The 22,880-nt window shown below is 37.9% G+C and overlaps 1 protein-coding gene across 1 annotated transcript in view; it reads right to left on the reverse strand.

Annotated features, from left to right (window-relative positions):
* oxr1a (oxidation resistance 1a) overlaps window positions 1-22,880 on the reverse strand; it is a 186,567-nt gene that overhangs the window by 146,187 nt on the left and 17,500 nt on the right. Inside the window, exon 2 of the mRNA XM_016281951.1 lies at window positions 15,281-15,346. Within this exon, the coding sequence (XP_016137437.1) occupies window positions 15,281-15,297 (17 nt within the window). The 5' untranslated portion in view covers window positions 15,298-15,346. The remainder of the gene's footprint in view (window positions 1-15,280; window positions 15,347-22,880) is intronic.

Genomic DNA, 22,880 nt, shown 5'->3' on the forward strand with positions numbered 1-22,880 from the left:
TGGAACAAGGGGGGAACAAGCACCACTTTAATTTACAGGCCGCAAATGTTGTATTTACCCCTTAACTAAATGGAACAAGGGAGGAACAAGTTGGACTTAAACACACAACAAGTGTATATTTGCACCGTAATTACAGAGAAAAATATTTCACTAGTTTTAATTTAATTGTTTGATGGCCAAATTAAACCCTCAAAAAAAATTTTTTTTGCTATAAAAACACCACAGTATACATCCACTGAAATACAAATGTTGTATCATGTATTTTTTTCTGCAAACAGCTGGAAAGAGGTAAGCTTGTTTTAAGCTGCATTGAACCCTGATTGTATATCATGCAAAGTTATTTGGTGATAGTGGTGTTGAGAAGTTGCTGGTGTGAAGTTGCTGAAATCGACGAATAAGCTTTCATAAGGCAAGTAGACTAGTGAATTATAAATCATAGCAGAAACTCATTAACATTTCACTAGATGTCCAGTTTTGTTGTTCAGTAATCTCCATCATGTCCATCCTTTAATAATAGAATGTGTACCCCATGGTTAAAAAAAATACCTATACGCCTATAATAAAATACCAATATAAAATTATAAAAAGTATATATCGTCTTTCTAAATCATTCCCAAACATAAGATTGTTGGGCCATACATACCACGTAACATTAGAATAGGTACCTCTTACCGTTTCAAAATACTTACAGTATAAATGATTTGCAATTTTACAGGTTGTTACCCCTTTATTCCCCAAACTTCGCATATTATTTCCTTATACCTACACGGAGGTACTGAATAGGTACACTATAATTTAAAAAAAAGTTACGCTGTAACACCAGTTTACTTGCGCAGTTCTTTGCAGGTTACATATCTGGTTGTTACCCCCTTATTACCCAAATGTAACACATTGCTCCCTTATACCTACACATACGTTCTTTATAGGTACACTATAATTACAGAAACGTACACCGTAAATTCAGTATACTTACGTAGTTCTTTGCGCTACCATGATCTAAAGCGTTACCATATTCATCTGTTGCAGCTGCATAAAAAGCGTTTTTCCCTTTCTTCTTAGTTTCATGGGACATCAAGGTCTTTTTTTATTAAACAGATAAAGAAAAAATGATTCCTCATAACATGACCCATTTATGTCAAATCTAACATTCACCATGTATTCAGACTTTCACACGTCAAAATGCCATCGAACACGTGGTCTCGCATATTACAGAGACAATTAACTACCAGCCGCTTCCCTGAAGAAGTGCTGCTGAGTGTAGAGACGAAGCCGTTCGATTTTCAGCTCATCTCCTGGCATTTCATTCTTCCCAAATCATTTTCTCATCTGTGTACAGCGGACAGCGCTGACCTTGGTTTATAAACACAAGCGTACAAGAGAAGCGGACTGTTTGTGGACCGTTATTAAACCACCACTGGTTCTGATCAATATTATCAGTGACTTTGAAGGATGAATAAAACTCATTAGAGCACATTTAAAGGGCAGTACGAGCATTTAGTGCTTGCTATCTTTAATTGAGACTTCTGATTACAGAAAACATAAATCTCTGACAAATGCAGATGTAAAATGTTTCAGTTTCAGACCTGTATGAGTGAACTTACAGGTCTGTGTATATTTAATGATTTGTGAAATGTTGTTCAATTAGACTAAAGACGTTTATTTGCTTGTGCACTCACATTAAGGGAACATTCTAGGTTGAATAAAAGTTAAAGGTGAAGTGTGAAATGTTTTTAATAAAAATGTTTCTGGTTCAATACAATTTATAATTAGTCAGCAGCACTTGCTGCACAAAGTCAATAAAAATAAAATAAATTTTTTTTTCATAATAAATAACAATGTTAAGCTCATTTTGGTTAACAGACTTTTAATCAATTATTAGCTTATATATGTTTCAATATTTTTGAAAGCTGTGTAGAATAAGGGCGAGAGTGTCTAGAAAGAAAACAACAAATATAAATGTTTTATCGTCCCAGCAGTGTGCAGCTCTGTCAGGAATCATTGAGAGTTGCTTCAGTGCAGCTGGAGGATATTGTGGGGCTCATAGTGACGGTTTGTTCATGATGTGACGCTGACATCGTGACGCTTCTGGGTCTGACGCCAGGACATGAAAAGTGCATGAAAAAGACGTGACATGATCTGAATTACTGAAGTTACTGAAGTTAACTGTACTAAAAAAAAACTAACAAAAAAAACAACTTACTTAATCTTTGAAAACTAAAAACTTTCTCTCCAGTTAAAAAAGTACACGTATTGAAACTGAACTTCAAAACAGACTCATATTTCCACTCTTATTTCCAAAACTTTCTTGGTTTGCTAAAGAATGAAATCCAACTTGCAAAGAGGCTGTTCATAACTGATGGGGCAATTAAATACTATGTTGAACTTCACATCAAATGAAGTGAAAACGGTGTTTATAATGAAGTCTGAATGGCTCATCTGCAAAAAAAAACAACAACAACAACAGCCGGTTTAATTCTAAGAGTCAGTGAGAGGGTAGAAAATAAATGACTGTTTTGGTAAAAAAATAAAATAAAATGTACAAGTGGACCTAAGGGGGAAAAAGTACCCAAATAAAATCACTTGTAAGATTTTTGCCCATTGATACGTAGCTTGTAACTTTATGTTTCCTAAATCACTATGCATGTGAAAGGTTGTGAGTTTACCTAGGCTTATTAAACGCAGTGAAAACCAGTGCCTTTGTTCACAGGACCTGAAGCGTGGGTTCAGGCTCACAGCGATGCTAACAGGAAAATGAATCAGGCACTCTGGTCTCCTGCAGAGGCTCCTGGGGTTACAGGAAACAGCCTGCCGTCTCTGCTGCTCACCCACACCTCCTGCTCTATGTGAAACATCTCCAGCTGTCTGAGAGATGCTCCTCATCCTCCATCCACAGCTGGAGGGACAGTCAGAGAAGCACCTCGCTGCTTCAAAAACACCATGAGCCACGATTGTCAGTCTAGATACATTAACATCGAGGAGTCTTACAATTTTTTTGTTCATTTATAATAAAAAATGCAAATATTTGCGCAACCATTTCAATGTTTGGTGGTCAGTATGATTTATTTTTATACAGAAATGAATACTTTTACCCAGCATGGATGCATTAAATTGATCAAAATTGTCAATAAAGAGATTAAGATTTCCATTTTAAAACAAATGCTGCTCTTGAACTTTTTTATTCATCACAGAATCCTGAAAAAAAGGGTTTCCACAAAAATATGATGCAACACAACTGTTTTCAACACTGATAATAGTAATGAATGATTATTGAGCAGCAAATTAGCATATTAGAATGATTTCTGATGGATCATGTGACACTGAAGACTGGGGTAATGATGCTGAAAATTCAGCTTTGCATCACAGGAGTAAATTACATTTTATAATATAACAAAAAATAAAACAATTATTTTAAATTGAAAAAAATACGTCACAATATTATTGTTTTTACTGTATTTTGTATCAAACAAATGCAGCCTTAAGAGCTTTAGAAACTTCTTTCAAAAACATAAAATAATATAATATTACAAAGAGTTGTCTTGCAACAAAAATTCATCGTAATATAATTTTGGTTTTCATAACCACTTTTCACACTTTTCTCTAAGCCATACAATTAAAATGACTTGTGCTCAGCGAAGATTTCTTTAACGATAGCCTGCCCTACATGAAGCAGCAACAGTAAACAAACAGTGCATAACAACATCAGAACATACGCAAACTGATGACGATAGACTTGAGTGCAATCTGAGCAATATCCATCATGACTCTCTGGGGTCAAATGGGCTGAAACTCATTTAAAGTGCTTTAAGCTGCTTTGGAGAAGCTTTTGCTAAAAGGCAAGTTGCGAATCACAGTCACTGACCTCCACATCCCTTTTCTCACACATCAGATGCTCAGTTACAAAACCTAGTGAGCTGCCTACGTAGATTACATTGCCAAGCATCAAAGGTGTGCTCACGATGTGAAGTTTGTTTCAAAAGGTTACCTTCTGAAGTACCTTTTTATTGCCAAATTTGTATAAGACAGCACTGCATGCATCCAAAACTATGGATGACATGCGAGAAACAGAGAGCTGCAAAACACAAAGCATGTCCCTTATTCAAACGAATGTGCAGCGGAGGATCAGTGCCTCGCTCAGATGTGAGACGACGGTGACAGAACATTCCATCAGTGCATTTATGCCTCGTCAGCAAATGTTTGTATGGCAGAGAAATGCAGAGGGAGTTCAAGCCTGTGGCTGGGTTAGGTCATTTAAAGAATTCTAATCAAGCGTCTAGTGTAAATTCTGAAATGATTTGATACTGGAAGTATAAGAGGGGAAAGAAAACTGCTGACGCAAGCTCCGAAGAGACACATTATAAAATGGTCTGACACGTCTGCTGAAAATATACTCACAAGATTGATGTATTCTGCTCAGCAACCGTGGCTGTAAATACAAAAACTGGCATGATTCTATATCTACATCTCTTTCTGATTATCTAAAGGAATAGTTCACTCGAAAATAAATGTTTTGTCTCTTTCTTTACTCACCCTAGGAAGACACAGTGCTTCCACAGAAAGCAGAAAATAACAGCAAAGGAACAACATGAGGGTGAGTAAATAATGACACAATAAACAACCTTGAAAGCAACTGCTGTTTTAAAGTAAGAAATACAATTAGACATTAAATGAAGTGTTAATGTGAGGATGCAGGGCTTCTTGCCAGCTTATTTCAATACATGATCATGGCAGCTTTGTGCCATCGCCTGCCACAACACCCGCTGCAAATAGGGGGCCTGGAACGCGATCGTGAACGGACCGAGGGGGCCCTGCTCCCTACATCATTTGTGCTATGGTAATATTGCGGTATTCTTTAAAGTACCATGGAATATCATGTAAATGTGATATATACTGTATATGACAATCACACGAAGTCTATCTGAAACACAAGGTGTTCAAAACCAATAGTTGGTGCCAACTAAGTATTAAAACACTTTAAAGAACGGGGCAAATATTGTATTTAAATACCCAAACATTAACACAGAGAGGTGGAACAGTGATAAATTACAGTACATTCAGAAAGGGAAGATGTTGAAAAGTGTTCCAATGGAAAACAGTGTTTCGGAATAACCTCTGGCAATGATCAGAGTCTCTTTGAAGTTAAAGTCGTGGCCTAAAAAAATAATCCCATAAAAATGGAGCTTCATATACTGGGGCATAAAAAATGCTTCAGCATTCAGCTATGGAGAAAAAAACGACCGTATCCCAGCTCTGGAAGCTGGACTCCTTAATAGACGGTGAACAGCATGTTGGTAAATGGATGTTATAATGCAAATAGTCATATAAAACAGATTCAACTCACTATATAAAGAGTTTTATTAGGTCAATGGCTCTGGTTTGAAAAGCAATGAGATATCTTGATGTCTACCACCTACACAAGCATCTTAACTGAAATGGAACCTAACAGATTTGGGACACTAAAAAACAGCAACTGCACAGGTCAACAAACAGAGCTGCTCATGCGAAGCACATGGTAGACTTGACTCAAAATTGATTTCAATGAAGTTTGGCATTAAAGGGGTCATATGATGTGATTAAAATTTTTCCTTTCTCTTTGGAGTGTTACAAGCTCTTGGTGCATAAAGAAGATCTGTAAAGTTGCAAAGACTAAAGTCCCAAATCCAAAGAGATATTCTTTATAAAAGTTAAGAGTTAACCACGCCTACCCAAAATGGCTCGTTCTAACACACCCCCACGTCTACGTCACGATGTGGGAAGTTTTGCATCGCTGCCCAAATGTTCACGCAAAGAAAGAAGGCGCCGCCATTTCGTGAAGGCGCTGTGTGTTTTGTTGTGAAAGCTACTTTGTTTGGCCTTCCAAAAGAGGACGATATCTGCTTCGTCATGCCTAGAGCTGATCCGTGCTGATCGCTGAGGAAATACATCAACTTCGAGCTGTGGAACGCCGTATCGGCTTTCACCGTGGACGAAGCGGAGTCCAGCCCGGGGTCGTCACATGTAGTTGCTGCAAGCCCGCCGGACGCTCCTTCATCGAATACGCCGGCCACGCCGTTCTCAAGCCCACCTGCCTCTGCTCACTCAAGCCAACCTCTGCTCACTCTGGGCCTCCGGCCTCCACTCACTCAAGGCCGTGGTGTGTGACGCTGTTTTGTTGTGAAAGCGAAACTACTTTGTTTGACCTTCCAAAAGAGGACACAACGAGAAATCAGTGGTTAAGTTAAAGAATTTGACACTGACGATTCAAACGCAAGTTTTGAGCAGTGTAGAGTAGCACTTGTTGTTTGTCATTTCTCTGATCACAAATGCAGACATGGTTTTATGTTTACGTGGCGCGATGCAATGCAACGCGTAAAAAGACGGAATAAGTCATTGTAATCTGTAATTATGTCCCCACTGGATGCAACAAATGCCTCGTTTATAATGGGTTTTAATGTTTTTGTCTCGTCACTCCGGCCGGACAGGGCATCACAATATGGTAAGGGGCGTAACATTTCCGTCACACGCTTGAGGTATTCGGCCAATCACAACGCACTGGATAGCTGGCCAATCAGAGCACATCTCGCTTATCAGACCGATGAGCTTTGTAAAAATCGACACGTTTCAGAAAGGCGGGGCATAGAGGAGAAACAATAATGTACAGTATGTGGAAAAGAATGTGTTTTTTTAACCTTAAACCGCATAAACACATTTCATTACACCAAATACACCAAATAATGTCATCATATGACCCCTTTAACATTTCACTAAGATACTCTAACCAGAAAAAAATACACAGCACTCACAAAAATTGGGTAAGATAGTACATTTTAATTAGCTTGAAGTATTTTTAATTCAGTATTGAAAAAAAAAAGATTAATTATTTCCCCAACTAGCACCATTTTTGATAGATTTTTTCCCTACTGAGTTTGTTGTAGTGCATTCTGTGATTTCCGTTACTTGGGAAGAATACAGATGCTATCCTGCTTTGGAATTTGAACCAAAGAAGGTATCTTAAAAATAAGTCTACCTTTCGGAACAGCATTCGTATCAAGTGTGACAATGAGTCACTCTGAAAAATATATAAAAAAAACATTTTGATTAGTAGGCACTAGGGCTGCACAATTAATCGAATTTCTAATCGCAATTACAATTATGGATGCCACAATTACGTAATCGTTCAAAGCGGCAATTAATCATTCAAAGTCCACTTATGTTATTCTGCACGCTTAAGATACGTTTTCTTCTTTCTACATGTTATCTTAAGGGGTTTTCCATTGTTTTAGTTTTAGTTTAACATTATAATACCATTCATATTTTTACTTTTTTATAATTTAAAGAAGAAACCAATCTGATGTATAGTTGACATTTGAGGCTTAATACTATAGAAAAGCACTAAAGGTTTTTCAGTTAGAGTGTTTTCAGCTTGTTTATTTTCATATAAAAATATGGCATACAGTTGCATCAAACTATGGTATAAAAATCATTCAATGTAAATTGTGATAATCGTAATTAATAATCGCAATTATAATTTCAAGGGAATAATAGACAATTATGATTTTTGTCATAATCGTGCAGCCCTAGTAGGCACTTTACAGATATAATCAGCAAATCAGAATTATCCTATATTTTTTGAGTGTCTGAGAACTTAATTTTCTGCAGCCGAAAATGATACCATCCCTTCCTCATCTAATGTCTCTAGAGCTTTAAATAAATTCACTCTGGTCTTAGAGATTTTAATATAGGTCAGGGAATTGCAGCGGGAGCTGCATTTATTCTGAAGTGTGTGAAAACCCACCGCTCTGCCCTAAAGATGTAAATGCAGTTGTGGTTGCCTGTTAACTAATGAAAACACATACCACTACTATGGAAAAATCATAATAATAATAATAATAATTTAAATTTTTTTTACTGTAAAACCTAAAAACAAACCATTTATTGTGTGAAAATGCTTGTAATTTTTTACACAAATCACGACTGTCCCTCAGTTCTGCGTGATATGACCAAAACAAAAAAAAAGGTAAATATCACTTGTGCATTTTTATTGTGCATCATCTCCAATCAAGCTAGAATTGATTGGAGTGATTAAGCAAAAAGTTCTCATAGTTTAATCATAGTTTAATCTCAACCGCATGTATCCCTAAACCACAGCAACTAGAAAACGCAGATAGATGGCTCAATATGTGTCAGCAAGGACACTAAAATGTTGAGAAGACACACTGAACAGAAGCTAACACATTATAAACAAACAGATCAGACAAGCAAGTTTAGCTGCCAGTGGTGTCGTCAATCACACATATCAACATCTGAAGGGTGTATGTTCATGTTAGGCTGAACAGATTAACAAGACAAAAGCTCACAAAAACATCCATCGTTGGCCATCATGTCTTTCTTAAGAGCTGTCTGATTCAGTGCATATTATTTCACCATCAGGAAAGTGATCCAATCAAATAAATACATAATGTGCCTGTTTTTTTTTTTTAAGTCCTTCATAGTGCTTCTGCAGAAAAAAAATCTACATCATTAAAATTGACTAAAACCTGCCAATCTTTGTTATTTTGGATTTGATCAGACTGCAGTGCAGATGTTCCCTTTCTCTCACCTGACAACTTACCGTGAAAGTGTATTTTGCATTATTTAAAAAAAAAATATATATTTTTTTGTTTCTATGACAACAAAAAAATATTCAGCCATTTTTTGCCTTTCGCATGGCAAACAGCCCAGATTACTCACTGAGTCACTCGCAGTGTAATGCACAAGATGAATCTTCATCAGTCACAAAAACGTGAAGAGAAATTGTGATTTTCCTCTCATATTTTAATTTTGGTGGCTTTATGTAAGGAATAATTCACATATGTGTCACCACAGGAAATTCTGGAGGAAATCTCTTACACGTCTCAAGGGCAGACTACAGATCTTATAATTCAACTTAAATCATCTAATGCTGCAATTCCTAATAAAGTTATAGGCCTTTATTTCATTTACCTGTCAAAGCCCATTTTTACTTGCATTTGTCACTTGCCCAGTGTTAATTCTGGACCCTGAGTGCACACAACCAAAATTAGCTTTCAGTGATTGCACACACCTCCTGTAATCTGACAAACACACTCAGAATAACTCACAAACACCTCCCCCTTTATGCTAATGAACGGAACACCAATCAAAATCACCCTCAGGAAAGAGAACAGCAGGGGACAGGAATCAGTTGAGTTGAGTTGAGCTCCTCACATCTCTACCATTTCTTCTCAGAATTCGAAAGCATTCCCAATGTCAATCAGGATATCTGTGCATTTGTAGGTCATTCTGTTCTGATTAGATCATTGTGCCTTTGAAGAGGACTGAATATCCCTTTGTGCCTTATGATCTCCGAAGGAAGAACGTCTTCTGCATTTGCAAGTTGCAACTAATCAAGTGTGGGTCATTGGTGTCGGTGTTCTCTTTGGCAAGGTTAGGGAGTTTTTTCATATTACACATGGGAACAGTGTGGTTTTGATTGCTGCGGTCAATTTTGCTTCTGACAACAGCGGCAGGTCTAGAGGGAGCACCAGCAATAAGCAAGTAATCGAAGAAGATGGTAAAGTTTAGGGATGCACTGAAATTAAAATTCTGGCTGATACCAGTAAACTGATAATTATTTTTATGCTAAGGCCAATAACTGGACAAAACAAAGTTGGTCTAAATAAATAAAAACGTCTCAGGTTACGCATGTAACCATGGTTCCTCGAGGGAACGAGACGCTGCGCCGTAAAATGCTAGGGGAATGCCTTCTGTGACCACGCTCTGAATCACATGTGAAATCAGTCCAATAGCTGAGCGGGACGTCACGGGCGGGTGACGTCATGACCAGGAAGCTATAAAAGCATGTGCGGCAGAGCCAGCGTCAGCTTCAGGAATGAGGCAAGCTCTGGCAGGGATGCCGGAAGTATGGCACCGAGATGCAGCATCTCATTCCCTCGAGGAACCATGGTTACATCTCGAGCTGCGTCGGAATACGCTAGGGGAACGAGAATGCCCACGCCTCCAGACTTCCAAATCTCTGCCTAGTGTGGAAGCCTGCACAGCTAGGGCGAGAGAACAGAAGAGCCAGGAGTGGCTCGCATGTCTAGACCGTAGAACCTGATGAAGGTAAGGGGCGTGGACCAACCCGCAGCGTTGCAGATGTCCTGCATAGGCACACCTGCTAAAAAACTGTCACACTTCGAGTCGAATGAGCCTTGACCCCTAGCGGCGAGGGGAGATGAGAGGACTCATAAGAGATGGAGATGGCATCCACTATCCACCGACTGAGGGTCTGTTTCGTTGCTGGAAGACCTCTCTTAGGGGGACCGTAGCAAACAAGCAGCTGGTCCGCCCTCCTCCACAGGGCAGCTCTGTGGATGTACCAGTGCTAAGCTTCTGCTGGTCTGGCTCCCCGAAGGGAGGAGGACTGAAGGCCTGAAGTACGATGGGCTGCGGTGCAGATGAGGGGACTTTAGGAAAATACCCCACTCAAGGGTACAGAAACGCTTTGGCCAGACCGGGCGCAAAGTCAAGATAGGAAGGGGCCACAGATAGGGCCTGTAAATCCCCAACTCTCTTAAGAGAAGATATTGCCAGAAGAAAGGTAGTTTTTATCGTGAGGTGGCGATCAGAAATCTCTTCGATTGGCTCGAACGGAGGCTTACAGAGAGCTTCTAGCACCACTGCCAGGTCCCACGTGGGTACGCGAGATCGTACGAGAGGCCTCAGCCTCAGCGCACCGCGGAGGAAACGTGTAACCAGGGGGTGTCTTCCCACTGACAGGCCACTGAGAGGGGCGTGGTAGGCCGCAATGGCCGCCACGCAGACCTTCAGGGTGGAGTGGGTTAACCCTGTAGAGAAACGGGCCTGCAGGAACTCCAGTACCGTACCAACTGGGCAGTTAGCTTGGTCGAGCTGGTGGTCTCTACACCAGGAAGTGAAAAGTTTCCACTTTAAGGCGTACAGTTTCCTCGTGGAGGGAGCTCTGGATTTGAGGATGGTCTCAACCTCAGTTGAGAGACCAGAAGCTACTAGTTGTGCCCCCTCAGGGGCCACACCCATAACTTCCACAGCTCCGGGCGGGGGTGAAATATCGTGCCCTCTGCCTGTGAGAGGAGGTCTCTCCTGATGGGAATCTCCCATGGAGAGCCGTCGAGAAGGGAAATCAGGTCCGAGAACCATACTCGGCCCGGCCAGAATGGGGCTACTAACAGTAGATGGACTCCGTCCTGGCGCACTCTCTCCAGAACACCCGGGAGCAGAGCGATCGGGGGAAAGGCGTACAGACGAAGCCTCGGCCACGTCTGTACCATGGCATCCAGCCCCAGTGGAGCTGGATGAATCAGAGAGAACCAGAGGGGACAGTGCGATGTCATCTGAGTCGCAAACAGGTTCACCTGAGCCTGACCAAAAACTCTCCATATCTGCTTCACCACCTCGGGGTGAAGCATCCATTCCCCGGGCCTCGGCCCCTACCTCGACAGGATGTCTGCTCCCACATTGAGATGCCCAGGAATGTGCACTGCTCTCAGCGAGAGGAGTTTCTCCTGGGACCACACAAGGATCTGGTGTGCCAACTTGTACAAGGGGCGCGAACGCAGACCTCCCTGGTGGTTGATGGAAGAGACCACCGCTGTGTTGTCGGTGCGCACCAACACATGGTGACCTCTTATAAGTGAACACAACACAAGATGTTCAAAATTTTAAATACAGGTAAAAATCCAGCTTAAAAATAAATAAATTAGTGCTGTCAAACGATTAATCGCATCCAAAATAAAAGTTTTTGTTTACATAATACATGTGTGTATACTGTGTATACAGTATATAAATACAAACATATGCATGTATATATTCAAGAAAAATGTTGTTTACATTAAATATATTTATATATAATATAAAATATAAGAATATGAATATATAAATGTATAAACGTAAATATTTTCAAAATATACACTGTATGTGTGTGTATTTATATATACATAATAAATATACACAGTACACATACATATATAATGTAAACAAAAACTTTTATTTTGAATGTGATTAATCGCGATTAATCATTTGACAGCACTAAAATAAATAAAACTTGTACAAAATTCCTTCATATTAATAAAGTACATTGTTTCCTATTTTAATAGATTTTTTTACATTTTTCTTTCAAAGACTATAAAATGTTTTAATTCCATTAAATTTGTATGCACATTTTTTCCCCACACAAGCAAAGTAAATGATGGAGCAAGTTGCCTGCTGACATCTTTGTGTCAAATTAACAATCACCTCCAAAGTTTTTATTCATGAAAAGAAGACTCTCTGTGACTTTACTATCTAATTCCATTCTTATAATGTCATTCAGCCTGACAATATGGCATCCACAGAATCACACTAAACCTGTCTGTCTCCTGTTCGCTGTAGCTCAAGAGTCCAACTCAATACTGCTTTAATATCGTGACAGCACTCACCGACAGCAATTAAAACCCTGTATGTGACAGCTCAGTCTCCACATCCTAAGAAGGCCGCTTCCAGCTTCAGCAGGAAGTCATTGATTTCTACTTCAGTCAGTGCACAGGAATCACACAAGGATTCATAACTAAATTAAACTATAATGTGATTTGTTTCAAAACAAACCTGGAGGGTGAACCTTATTTCTATTACCCAGAGTCAGCTGGATTTTAAGTGACACTGTAGCTACAGGAGGTCAAGATGATTCCGGTGACCGCGATGTGACGACTGCGTAATGAGTCCTGTGCCCGGGGCATCGGTGGAAGGGTTTAGCTCTTGCTGCCTAAACTCATTTCGGAACGTAAACATTGGTAAGTCTAATTAGAGGAAGCCTTATCTGCCGCCCAGAGCGCATACGCATTACTGCGACCTCAAAGACAATTACGGTTCATTTTTCACGAGAAGACTGATGGCTGGGCAACATTTTTAATGAGTTGGAGCTGCTCCAACTGTAATGCATTTAATAAACAATCCCAGTGATGAAGGATTCAATTTAGAAGTGTTCCCGTTACAGTTTAACAAGTGCATGTAAACATGAACCATTAAACTGCCGATGAGAACCCAAACCCCAAAAATAAAAGAGCTCTATAGATTGGTTCAAAACCATGTGATCTTGTGTGTTACCCTTAATAGTGTCGGAAAGTGTTGTCATTTCAGTATTAGGGTCATTAGCCGGATTTCCATGCACATATTGTTTATACAAATTTTGGGATGTTGCATAAAAATGCTGGATGGAAATAACAAGATAACAAAAAAAAAGCAATGGAAATGCATTTACCAAATAAATCCTTCTAAACAGTCACGTGACTTGTGGAAGGATGTGGGGAAAAAACGAGTTGTAAAAAACCAAAGTGTACCATATTTACAAGCTAAAACTTGGGGGCTGTTAAAATGGAAATGCTTTCTTATTTAAAGCTGGCATAAAATAAAATTCACCCTATATATTTTCTAAATGCATGTTACTGATCCTACTGTGAACAATTCATAATGTGACCTTATAATGTTTAATCGAAATGTCACACCCACAAAATGTCCAAAATCTATCTCAAAATCTTAAAACCAAGTCTCATTTATTCGCAATGGTTTTAAACAGTCACTTGCCACACAGGCATTTATGCAAATTTCTGTCAGAACCACTATCATCCAAGATGATTGACAATTAGCATACAGTTTGGATTGGCGGTATGGTTCTGTTCTGGGCAAAAACTCCCTGCGCATCCATGCAGCCTAGCATGGATAAGAGCTAGGAGAGCAGCGATAACCCCCTAAGGCAAAAGAACAGAACTAACATGAATGTATTGCAGAGATCATTAATATTAAATAATTTAATGTACACATTTTAGAAATTAGCCTGATTCAAAAGAGAATCAGAAGGCCAAATCCTGACTGGATGAGAGGAGGAGTTGGGGATGGAGGAGGGTCATTAGCTAAGCTGCTGATAATACCGAAGGACCTTATACAGTACATGAATGCTGAGATAGGCATCGTATTCCTATAGGTAGACGTAGATCAGCTGATGCGAGCTTGACTAACGTTATGCTTGATTTCTACAAAAACAACACATTTTCACTACTAGTGGCTAAAGGAATGGAAAATGAGTGGAAAAAAGGCAAAATGACAACAACTATAAATCACAGGAAATATTAGAGTATAGGAAGAGGTGGATTTTTGCATGCAGACAAAATGTGGCCAACTGAATCTTTCTTTACTCTTGCTTTTGTATTTAATGCAGCCAAAAGTTATGAGCCCATCAGAATGTGTTACAGGGCTGAAAAACAAAAACCTAAACTCATATGTACAGTACTAATGGGCAAACTGAACTAGAACCTGAAAATCATGTTTTTCTGATCCAGGATGCTGTGGTCATTGTACAAAACCACATCTAGAAAGCCAAACGAACATCTCATGAGAATCATCGCTTGAGAAATTCGCTCTTATGACTAATACAATCAGTGTCAATTAGTAAGTAGGCTCAAATCTGTACCGTGTGTTCAACAACATACTCTGGCACTCATGACAAGCATGGGGAGAAATCATGTGCAGAATAACAATGCGATTTCCTGAGGTCACAAACTCTCAATGCAGCTTTTGTCAACTTTGTGCATCCCAGTTGGTTTCTTTACTTCCACGAGCTACCAATTACATTTGTTTGTGGCGTCAAACTTAGCGTCTGCGCAAAGACCCACAAGAGGCGTAATCATATTCAGTTAGATGAGTCAAACCTGGCTTTTGACACTCTGAAAACACGGCTGCAATAGAAATGCATTCAAAAGGAAATATATGCTTGAATGAAATAGTTAAATACAATATGTAATTTGTCAAAAAAACAAAAACAAATCCAGCCTAGGAAAATTATATGTAAATATATATTCACATGAAAAATGCATGTAACAATTATACAAAAGTGAGATATCTGAAAGCTATCAAATGTGCTCAAAATTATACATTTTTGCTACTTAGCTTCAATGAAGAATATCTTCATGCTGGTGAGGAACTGCAACCTACAATATGATTTTTTAGTACAAAGAACTATGACTTCAAAATATTCATTACTCATTATATGACATCTTTAAAGGACAAGAAACGATGAAAAAAAAGATACCCTTTTTTTATGAACCCTACACATTTACATTCAGAAAGTGGCAGCAAAAATGTAATACAAACTCAAGTGAATGCCTTTACATTAATTGTGAGTCAATTATCATTTACAACGATTAAAATGACGTAAAGAAAGTCTAGTCCTCCAAGTCACTGTAAATTTTGATAAAAGATCACAAAAATAGGCAACAAACCACTGTGTCGCTCTGACCTTTTGGTGCTGAACATGTTGGCAGGACGTTCGCTTCTGACTCAAAGGTTTCCTTCTGGGAAAAACCTGAGAAAGCAACCAGACACAGAAAGGATATTAAGAGCAGATATGTGAAGGTGACCTGAGCCCAAAACAACACTGATTATGTCCCCCCAAAAACCCACATTAATAAAAGATTCAAACAGAGCTGCTAAACTAGAAAAACTCTCAGCATTTTTTTTTTACCACATATAAAGAAAAGCACGTCTTTTTATTTGCATTTGGCTAGTATAAAGAGACTTTAACCACCTTTCCATTATACCCGTCATCCAAAGATCAAATATTTCAATGGATCCAAAGCTCAAATCCAATCCAAAAACTCAATCTGAACTCAATGCAGCTCCCATACTACTCTCCATTGGAAATGAATGACTTTCGTTCTGTTGTTTGGTAAAGATAGTAAGCCAGCATCACTTGCAAAATCAAACGTATAATATCATCATGTGACAATAATGTGGCATACTACTTTGTGTAATAATTATCTTTACATACTATTTACGCACTTTAAAACTATTTGCATAGTATACAATTTTATTTATCTATTTACGTATTTTAAAAATAGGCTCTATACAGTATATAACGCACAGTATTCAACAAGTATTCCGTCTTGAATGACCATGCAGTGTTGACAACACTTTTTAATTTCACCCAATTAACAGATGTAGAAGACTGCAAACTCTCCCTTCTGTCTTTTTAAATGGAGTAAAGCTTACGCTCGGCAAACATCTCACAACATTTAACCAGTGTGATAATGAATTATTCATCAACTCCCAGAAACTATTAAACTAAGCCTTTAATGAGAGCGTTTGAGATCATTAAGCTCAATGTACTTCAGTCAGACATTAATCAGCCAGTTTGTTCTTTATCCTCTGGTCACTTTTAATATCTGTAAATGTGTCCAAAATAATAATTTTGTGTTCATTATTTCTTTATACATGGTATTTTCTCCATGATTGCCATCATTCCTAGACTTTTTGAGAGAAAAAGAAAAAAACTGACTTTAATTTGAAGAGGTTTTCATAAACACGTCTATGGATAAAAGTGGCTTGTACATCTAAAGAGCATAGGAGAAGCAAGATCTTTTTGTCTGTACACCTGATTGGATGCATGCATAAGTGATGTGGCCTGCAGGCTATAGGTACTCTTTAACACAAAGGTTACAGCAGCAGCGGTAAAGGTCATCATTAATGTGCAGGACCTTAAACGTATCATAATGAGAGGGAGTGACTGTTCCGCTCCAACATGACAAAAAACACAACTTTGACTGTGATGGACAGAGAAAATGAAGGACAAACTCACAAAAAAAGTACTGTGGCATTACTCATTACTAGCATGGCATGACGTCAGCATGTATTCAAAGGACATATCTTTTTTGTCCTGGGTAATACCAGTAGAAAAGTTATGGTTTTGTTTTGGCCAAGACTAAGGTACATGCCAATACAAAAATAAACCTGCCCAAAGAAATATTCACTTGGAAGAGTTTGGAAGAGTTGATAAGTGCAAAAGCCAATATTATGGGAGCAGACAGAAACAAAAGTACATGAATTTGCTCTTTGGCTTCTGGAGATGTGCTCAACTCCAACACCTCAACTCTCCTTGGAAGCACATTTTGTGAGTCAAAAGAGCAATTGCACATTCTCCTTCTAGAAAGCTTGTTTCATGACCTTTCAGAACAGTACATTCCCAAAGAAGGCATCAACGTCAGTCAGAATGTTCACTAAAATGAAAATTAAATGCAGAATCATCCAAAATACAGTGATATAAAAATTACACAGAAGCATGAAATACAAGCATGAAAAAAACCTGTAAATTATTTATAAATCCACTAACTCGTGAGTTGTGAATGAGGTCCAATGCTAGTATTGTTACAGCTGCATATGGTAAAAAAAAGATTGTAATAAAAAAACCAATCATAAGAGTAAAATATAAAAACAATTTAATTTAAAAAAATTGGGGTAAATAATGGATCATTTAAAAATAACAAAAAAAAAAATTACAATTAAAGTGTTTTTAAATTAAAAGTTTTTCAAAAACAGAAATTGGTCATTCAACAAAGGAACAGATCTTAAAGACAGTTTTGATTGAAGGGAGCTATTTTTATTATTATTTTTTTTACACACACAGAGTCAAATGAGGACAAATAATCATTGAATAGTAAAGTGTATGTGCGTAGTTGTGTCAATGCTTTGTTGTTTTATTCCTTTTAACGTCCAAGTCCACAGACACACAAAACATTGGTCTATTTTAAGAGCTGTGTGTTGTGGAGTTCTGGGAAAACACAGAAAGATGGCATTGATGAACAGTACTGGATCATGGGATTTCTCCTGTTCGGTATTCCACTCTGACTTTCACACTCTGATCTTCACTTGCTGGTGTAATCTAATCTATTCTTAACCCAACACATCTGAGACACGTGTGGGAGGAGATGTGAAAAAATACACAGAGCCTGTTGAAGAAAGAGCTGTAATCATAAAAGCTGTGGTACCTGCAGCAGGTATTAAAAAAAAATCAGTTCTTTATTCAGCGTTTTATGTCATAAACCCACAGCAGCATCGGAAGCAGAGGTCTGTGCTGAGGGAAACGTGGCACGTTCAGAAGGTTATTTCATGTTATTTTATTTCCTCTTCTCAGCAGTGAGTCATCCCTCTGGTCCAAGTGTTCAACAGATTTAGAGTGATTTCATCAAAAGCCTTTCATCGCTCCAAAATAAAGTGGCACGGACTGTGTGTGTGGTTTCAGAGGGCAGGTGATTGAAGGGAGCTATTTTTATTTTTATTTTTTTACACACACAGAGTCAAATGAGGACAAATAATCATTGAATAGTAAAGTGTATGTGTGTAGTTGTGTCAATGCTTTGTTGTTTTATTCCTTTTAACGTCCAAGTCCACAGACACACAAAACATTGGTCTATTTTAAGAGCTGTGTGTTGTGGAGTTCTGGGAAAACACAGAAAGATGGCATTGATGAACAGTACTGGATCATGGGATTTCTCCTGTTCGGTATTCCACTCTGACTTTCACACTCTGATCTTCACTTGCTGGTGTAATCTAATCTATTCTTAACCCAACACATCTGAGACACGTGTGGGAGGAGATGTGAAAAAATACACAGAGCCTGTTGAAGAAAGAGCTGTAATCATAAAAGCTGTGGTACCTGCAGCAGGTATTAAAAAAAAATCAGTTCTTTATTCAGCGTTTTATGTCATAAACCCACAGCAGCATCGGAAGCAGAGGTCTGTGCTGAGGGAAACGTGGCACGTTCAGAAGGTTATTTCATGTTATTTTATTTCCTCTTCTCAGCAGTGAGTCATCCCTCTGGTCCAAGTGTTCAACAGATTTAGAGTGATTTCATCAAAAGCCTTTCATCGCTCCAAAATAAAGTGGCACGGACTGTGTGTGTGGTTTCAGAGGGCAGTGGCAAGCTTGTTGAGAAAACGGTGCTATTGACATTGAAATAGATGGCCCAGTGAACACTACAAGACAGAAGCAGGTCGCCTTGAGTACATTTAAAGACTTGCTGTTTACACAACTGACTACAGACTAGGTTGACTTTAAACAACCATCCCAAAAGTCCCATTGTTCTTTTACAAACTCACACACAAAGCAATGCAAGAGTTCTTGACAACATCAACAAACAACAGGGAGGAGGGCTTGCGGTCATTTTCTTGTACAGAACATGCAGAACAAGAAGATAAACAATATGGATGAGACGGCGACTGGGGAGACGTGGGCAGCAGCTCGCTGGCACTCTGATGGCTTGTCTTTTTTTTTTCTCGAGTCCCGCTTCCCATTGGGAATTGTGGCCCACTGATTCAAGTGTAAAAAATTTGATGTGATTTTTTTCCCCCTAAGACTATGCTTCTCAAACTATAGTACGACTAAGCATTCACTGTATATGAAGTCTTCCTTTCACTAATAAAAATATATATAGATGATATAAAATATATAAAGTTTCTTGTGTTCAATGCTTCATTTACTGTATTTGATCAAAAATACAACAAAAAAATATTACAATTTAAAATAGTTTTTCTGTTTCATTCAATTATTTAATAGTGTCAACAGATATAAAAATTTTTAATGTTCTTTTTAATGTTTTAAAAAAAGAAGATTCTTACGCTCATCAAACTTGCATTTACTGTATTTTTTAACAAATACAGTAAAAATAATATTGTTAATTTTCAGCAGCCATTACTCCAGTCTTCAGCATCACATGATCCTTCAGAAATCATTTTAATATGCCGATTTGCTGGAAAACAGTTATACGTTTTTGTTCAATTTAATGCATTCTTGATGAATTTCTTCCTATAAATGACAAAGAATTATAGATTTTCTAAATACATATTTAAACTCTATCTGAAAATATAACAAAAGAAAATCTGATTTCTCATGACATGACTTGATGTGATAGTTCTATAAAGCGGTTGAAACAACTATTGTGTAAAATGACCTAAGATTATTCAAATTTAAGATTTTGGTCATACAACCCACCATGGTATTTACAATTTCCTTTGTAAATGTCTAAAAACCGTGGTACTTTTTCATAGGAGCTGTTTACCACCCTAAAACAAGTGCTTAAATGGAACAAAGATGTACAATATTACAAAGCAAATTCTGATTCATCCTCATTCTCCTCCCACAATCACCCGCACAGAAACAAACAAATCATGCGTGTTGGAAGGCTTTCTGTGGTTTTAATCACTGTGTGTATGCAGCGAGGTGACTCATCCTCCACTGCGCTCTCATCATCCTTTACCTGATTCTTACAGAAACTCTTTAAACCTGACAACATCTCCAGGGACTAACAGGGGTCAAATGAAGCCTGCAGAAACACAATGTGATTATGGAAATTCCCCTCACAATTGCAGCAGATGTGTAAACAGCCCTGGCTGTTGATTCTGAACGCTGTTTACACTCATTCCAGAGATTCAGTTCTCATCACAGGCCGCTGTTGTCCTCTGTTCACTGCCTGCCATATAATCAATAAATCAAAGCACAGGGGGACGATTTGCTCATGCACATTAACAAATAAAGACCTTCATAAACACTGCTGATTCTACAAACACACGATAGATGGAGTATGTTCATCTAGACCTGTATAAACCACCATGTGAACCTAATGACATCATACAAGACTTTCCATTTCCTAATAGTTTTGCCAGACAAAGAAATTCAAGCATGTGATTTAAACTTTTTTTCATTCTACATACCCATAAGATCAGTAAAAAAAGAAAGAAAAGTCACAAAGGGTATATATTCATCTCAGTTCTTCTATAGCAATGGAAATCAAATAAGAACACTTCTTCTTAGATATTTCCCCTCAGAAAAAGACCCCAGTGATTTCACATGTCCCCAGACTCAGAAAACATCTAAACGTCTCAAAGTGTTCTTGAATTTGACAAGATGTGCAATCAAAAGTCAGTTCTCAGCATGAACTCAAAAATGCATCTTCAAAGACTATCTGAGATAAATATTCCACTCTATATTCATACTGTGTCAACAAGAGTTTATAACTGTTGCTAAAACTTATAAATTGCTACAATGCTCAGTGATATAAAATTGCTAAAGCAATTAAGTTGTTTGAGAGACAGGTGCAAACAGGCTTGATGTCATGGCGCCACTAGGCCAATAAACTATGTAAGGGCATACAGCCTACATGCACAATTAAGGTTTCAAAGTAGCCTAGTTAAAAGTGTTTTTCACTGGGAAATGTAGCCTATCTGCAGTGCAGAGCTGTTGACATCATTAAAGTGCAAATGTTTAAAGAATAAAGTTCATGGCTGGCAAAAGATAGGATCGTTTCCATGGATCCTAGGTAAATATCCATTATATTCAGCACTCTGTTTGTGTCTGTGTTTTGAGAATCGTGCTGGTTGGTTTTACTGAGTGAGAACTATGGAGTCAATATAATGCCACATATATATGCAAAATAATAACGTTTTGCAAAAGAAAATAAAGTTTTGCAAACGAAAATGAAAGTATTGAGAAAAAAGAAATGTGCTTTTTGCAAACAAAAATAAAGAATTGCAAAAGAAAATGAAGTATTGCGGGAAAAAAAGAAGTTTTGCAAACAAAAATAAAGAATTGCAAAATATAAATGAAACAGCACAAAAGCAATGATTTTGCAATAAATATTTTCCATGGCCATATCTACTAATTTCTTTGCAACGCTGCTTTTATTTTGTGTTTCAGTCAAGTTTGAGCTTGCGATACCGTTTTCCCTTTGCGCTTCACGTTTCTGCGCGTCTCGCTTTCTGGCACTGTTTTGACATGGGGGTGGAGTCAAGGGACGGGGGCGTGTACAACAGGCCCGGGCAATGCCTCCCTGGAAGTGACGTCATCGGCCCGAGACCAGCTCACTGATCCAGGCACCATCTTTGAGCGATATGTATTTATTAATATTTTATTTTGAATTAAGAAATTTTAGATTAAAAAAAATTATTACATTATTTAATTATTATATTCACACTAGAACTGCCACGGGGTCATTTTACCCATGGCTGTTTTTCAAATGTAGGCTACATAATATGTTTTCAATAAAGAATATCCAAGTCTCACAGTCATTGACTTTTACTAAAATTGTGTTATTTACAATCCCCTGTTGTTAAATTTTTTTTTTAGATAAAACCAGAATAAAAGCTGGGCATTTATACCTTTAAGCGCTATCGAGTCAAATTTACGCGTATAATTCCTTTATTGTCGCGCTGTCATTGAGCAACGTGTTAATTTACTGCAAACAGTCACACAACGCACGTTCAAATTAAGATGTTTTAGCCAACTCATAAATGACTTTGGATTACTTATTCATTTTTGTTTTGCAAATTTTTTTGGCTTGTATTGTTCTCTACTGTGTTGCTTAGCTATTTATTCCTGAAAAAAAAAATCTGAATTACGATGTAATGAATAAAACAATTTTTATGATTACCACAAGTTTATTGCTGTTGTTCTCTTATTCAAATTATAAGTTATATAACTAAACAAATAAATAATTGATTAGGTGAAACTGTGCGATTGAATTTGTCATTGTATCATACATCCTAGTGCATACGTGCAGTGTGGTGAATTATTATGGCTTGTTATAGTCTATTTAGGGTATTTTAGTAATTAAAAAAAAACATGGGTTACCTTAAAACATTTTATTATAATATTACACCACCCAAATATGTATTTATTTCCTTGTAATTCTCATTTTCATTGCAGGCTGGTTTATATTCACCATTAAGAAAAGTGATTAGTGTAACCTGCTTAAAAATAGCTGTGAACGTAAATCAACAGGACAAAAACATAGTTGATGACTAAAAAATAACAATTTTATGACTCTAGACATTGTGAAGACAGTGGCATAATACGGTGACAGGTTTTTTAGCCATATCAAAACAGTAGTCATGTGCATGGGTAAATTTAACCCGCTGGCGCTTTTAGGTATACAGCGACCTCTGGTGGTTTAAGTGTTAACCAGAGTCCTAGGCTACAGGATTGTGCTGCACGCGATGTAGACAACATTCGAGTAAAGTTTATTATGAATAAATGTTAAATAAAGTACATAAAATAAAATAGGCCTACAA

Source organism: Sinocyclocheilus grahami, unplaced genomic scaffold (genome assembly GCF_001515645.1).
Source record: "Sinocyclocheilus grahami isolate Dianchi unplaced genomic scaffold, SAMN03320097.WGS_v1.1 scaffold153.1, whole genome shotgun sequence".
Classification (NCBI taxonomy): Eukaryota; Metazoa; Chordata; class Actinopteri; order Cypriniformes; family Cyprinidae; genus Sinocyclocheilus; species Sinocyclocheilus grahami.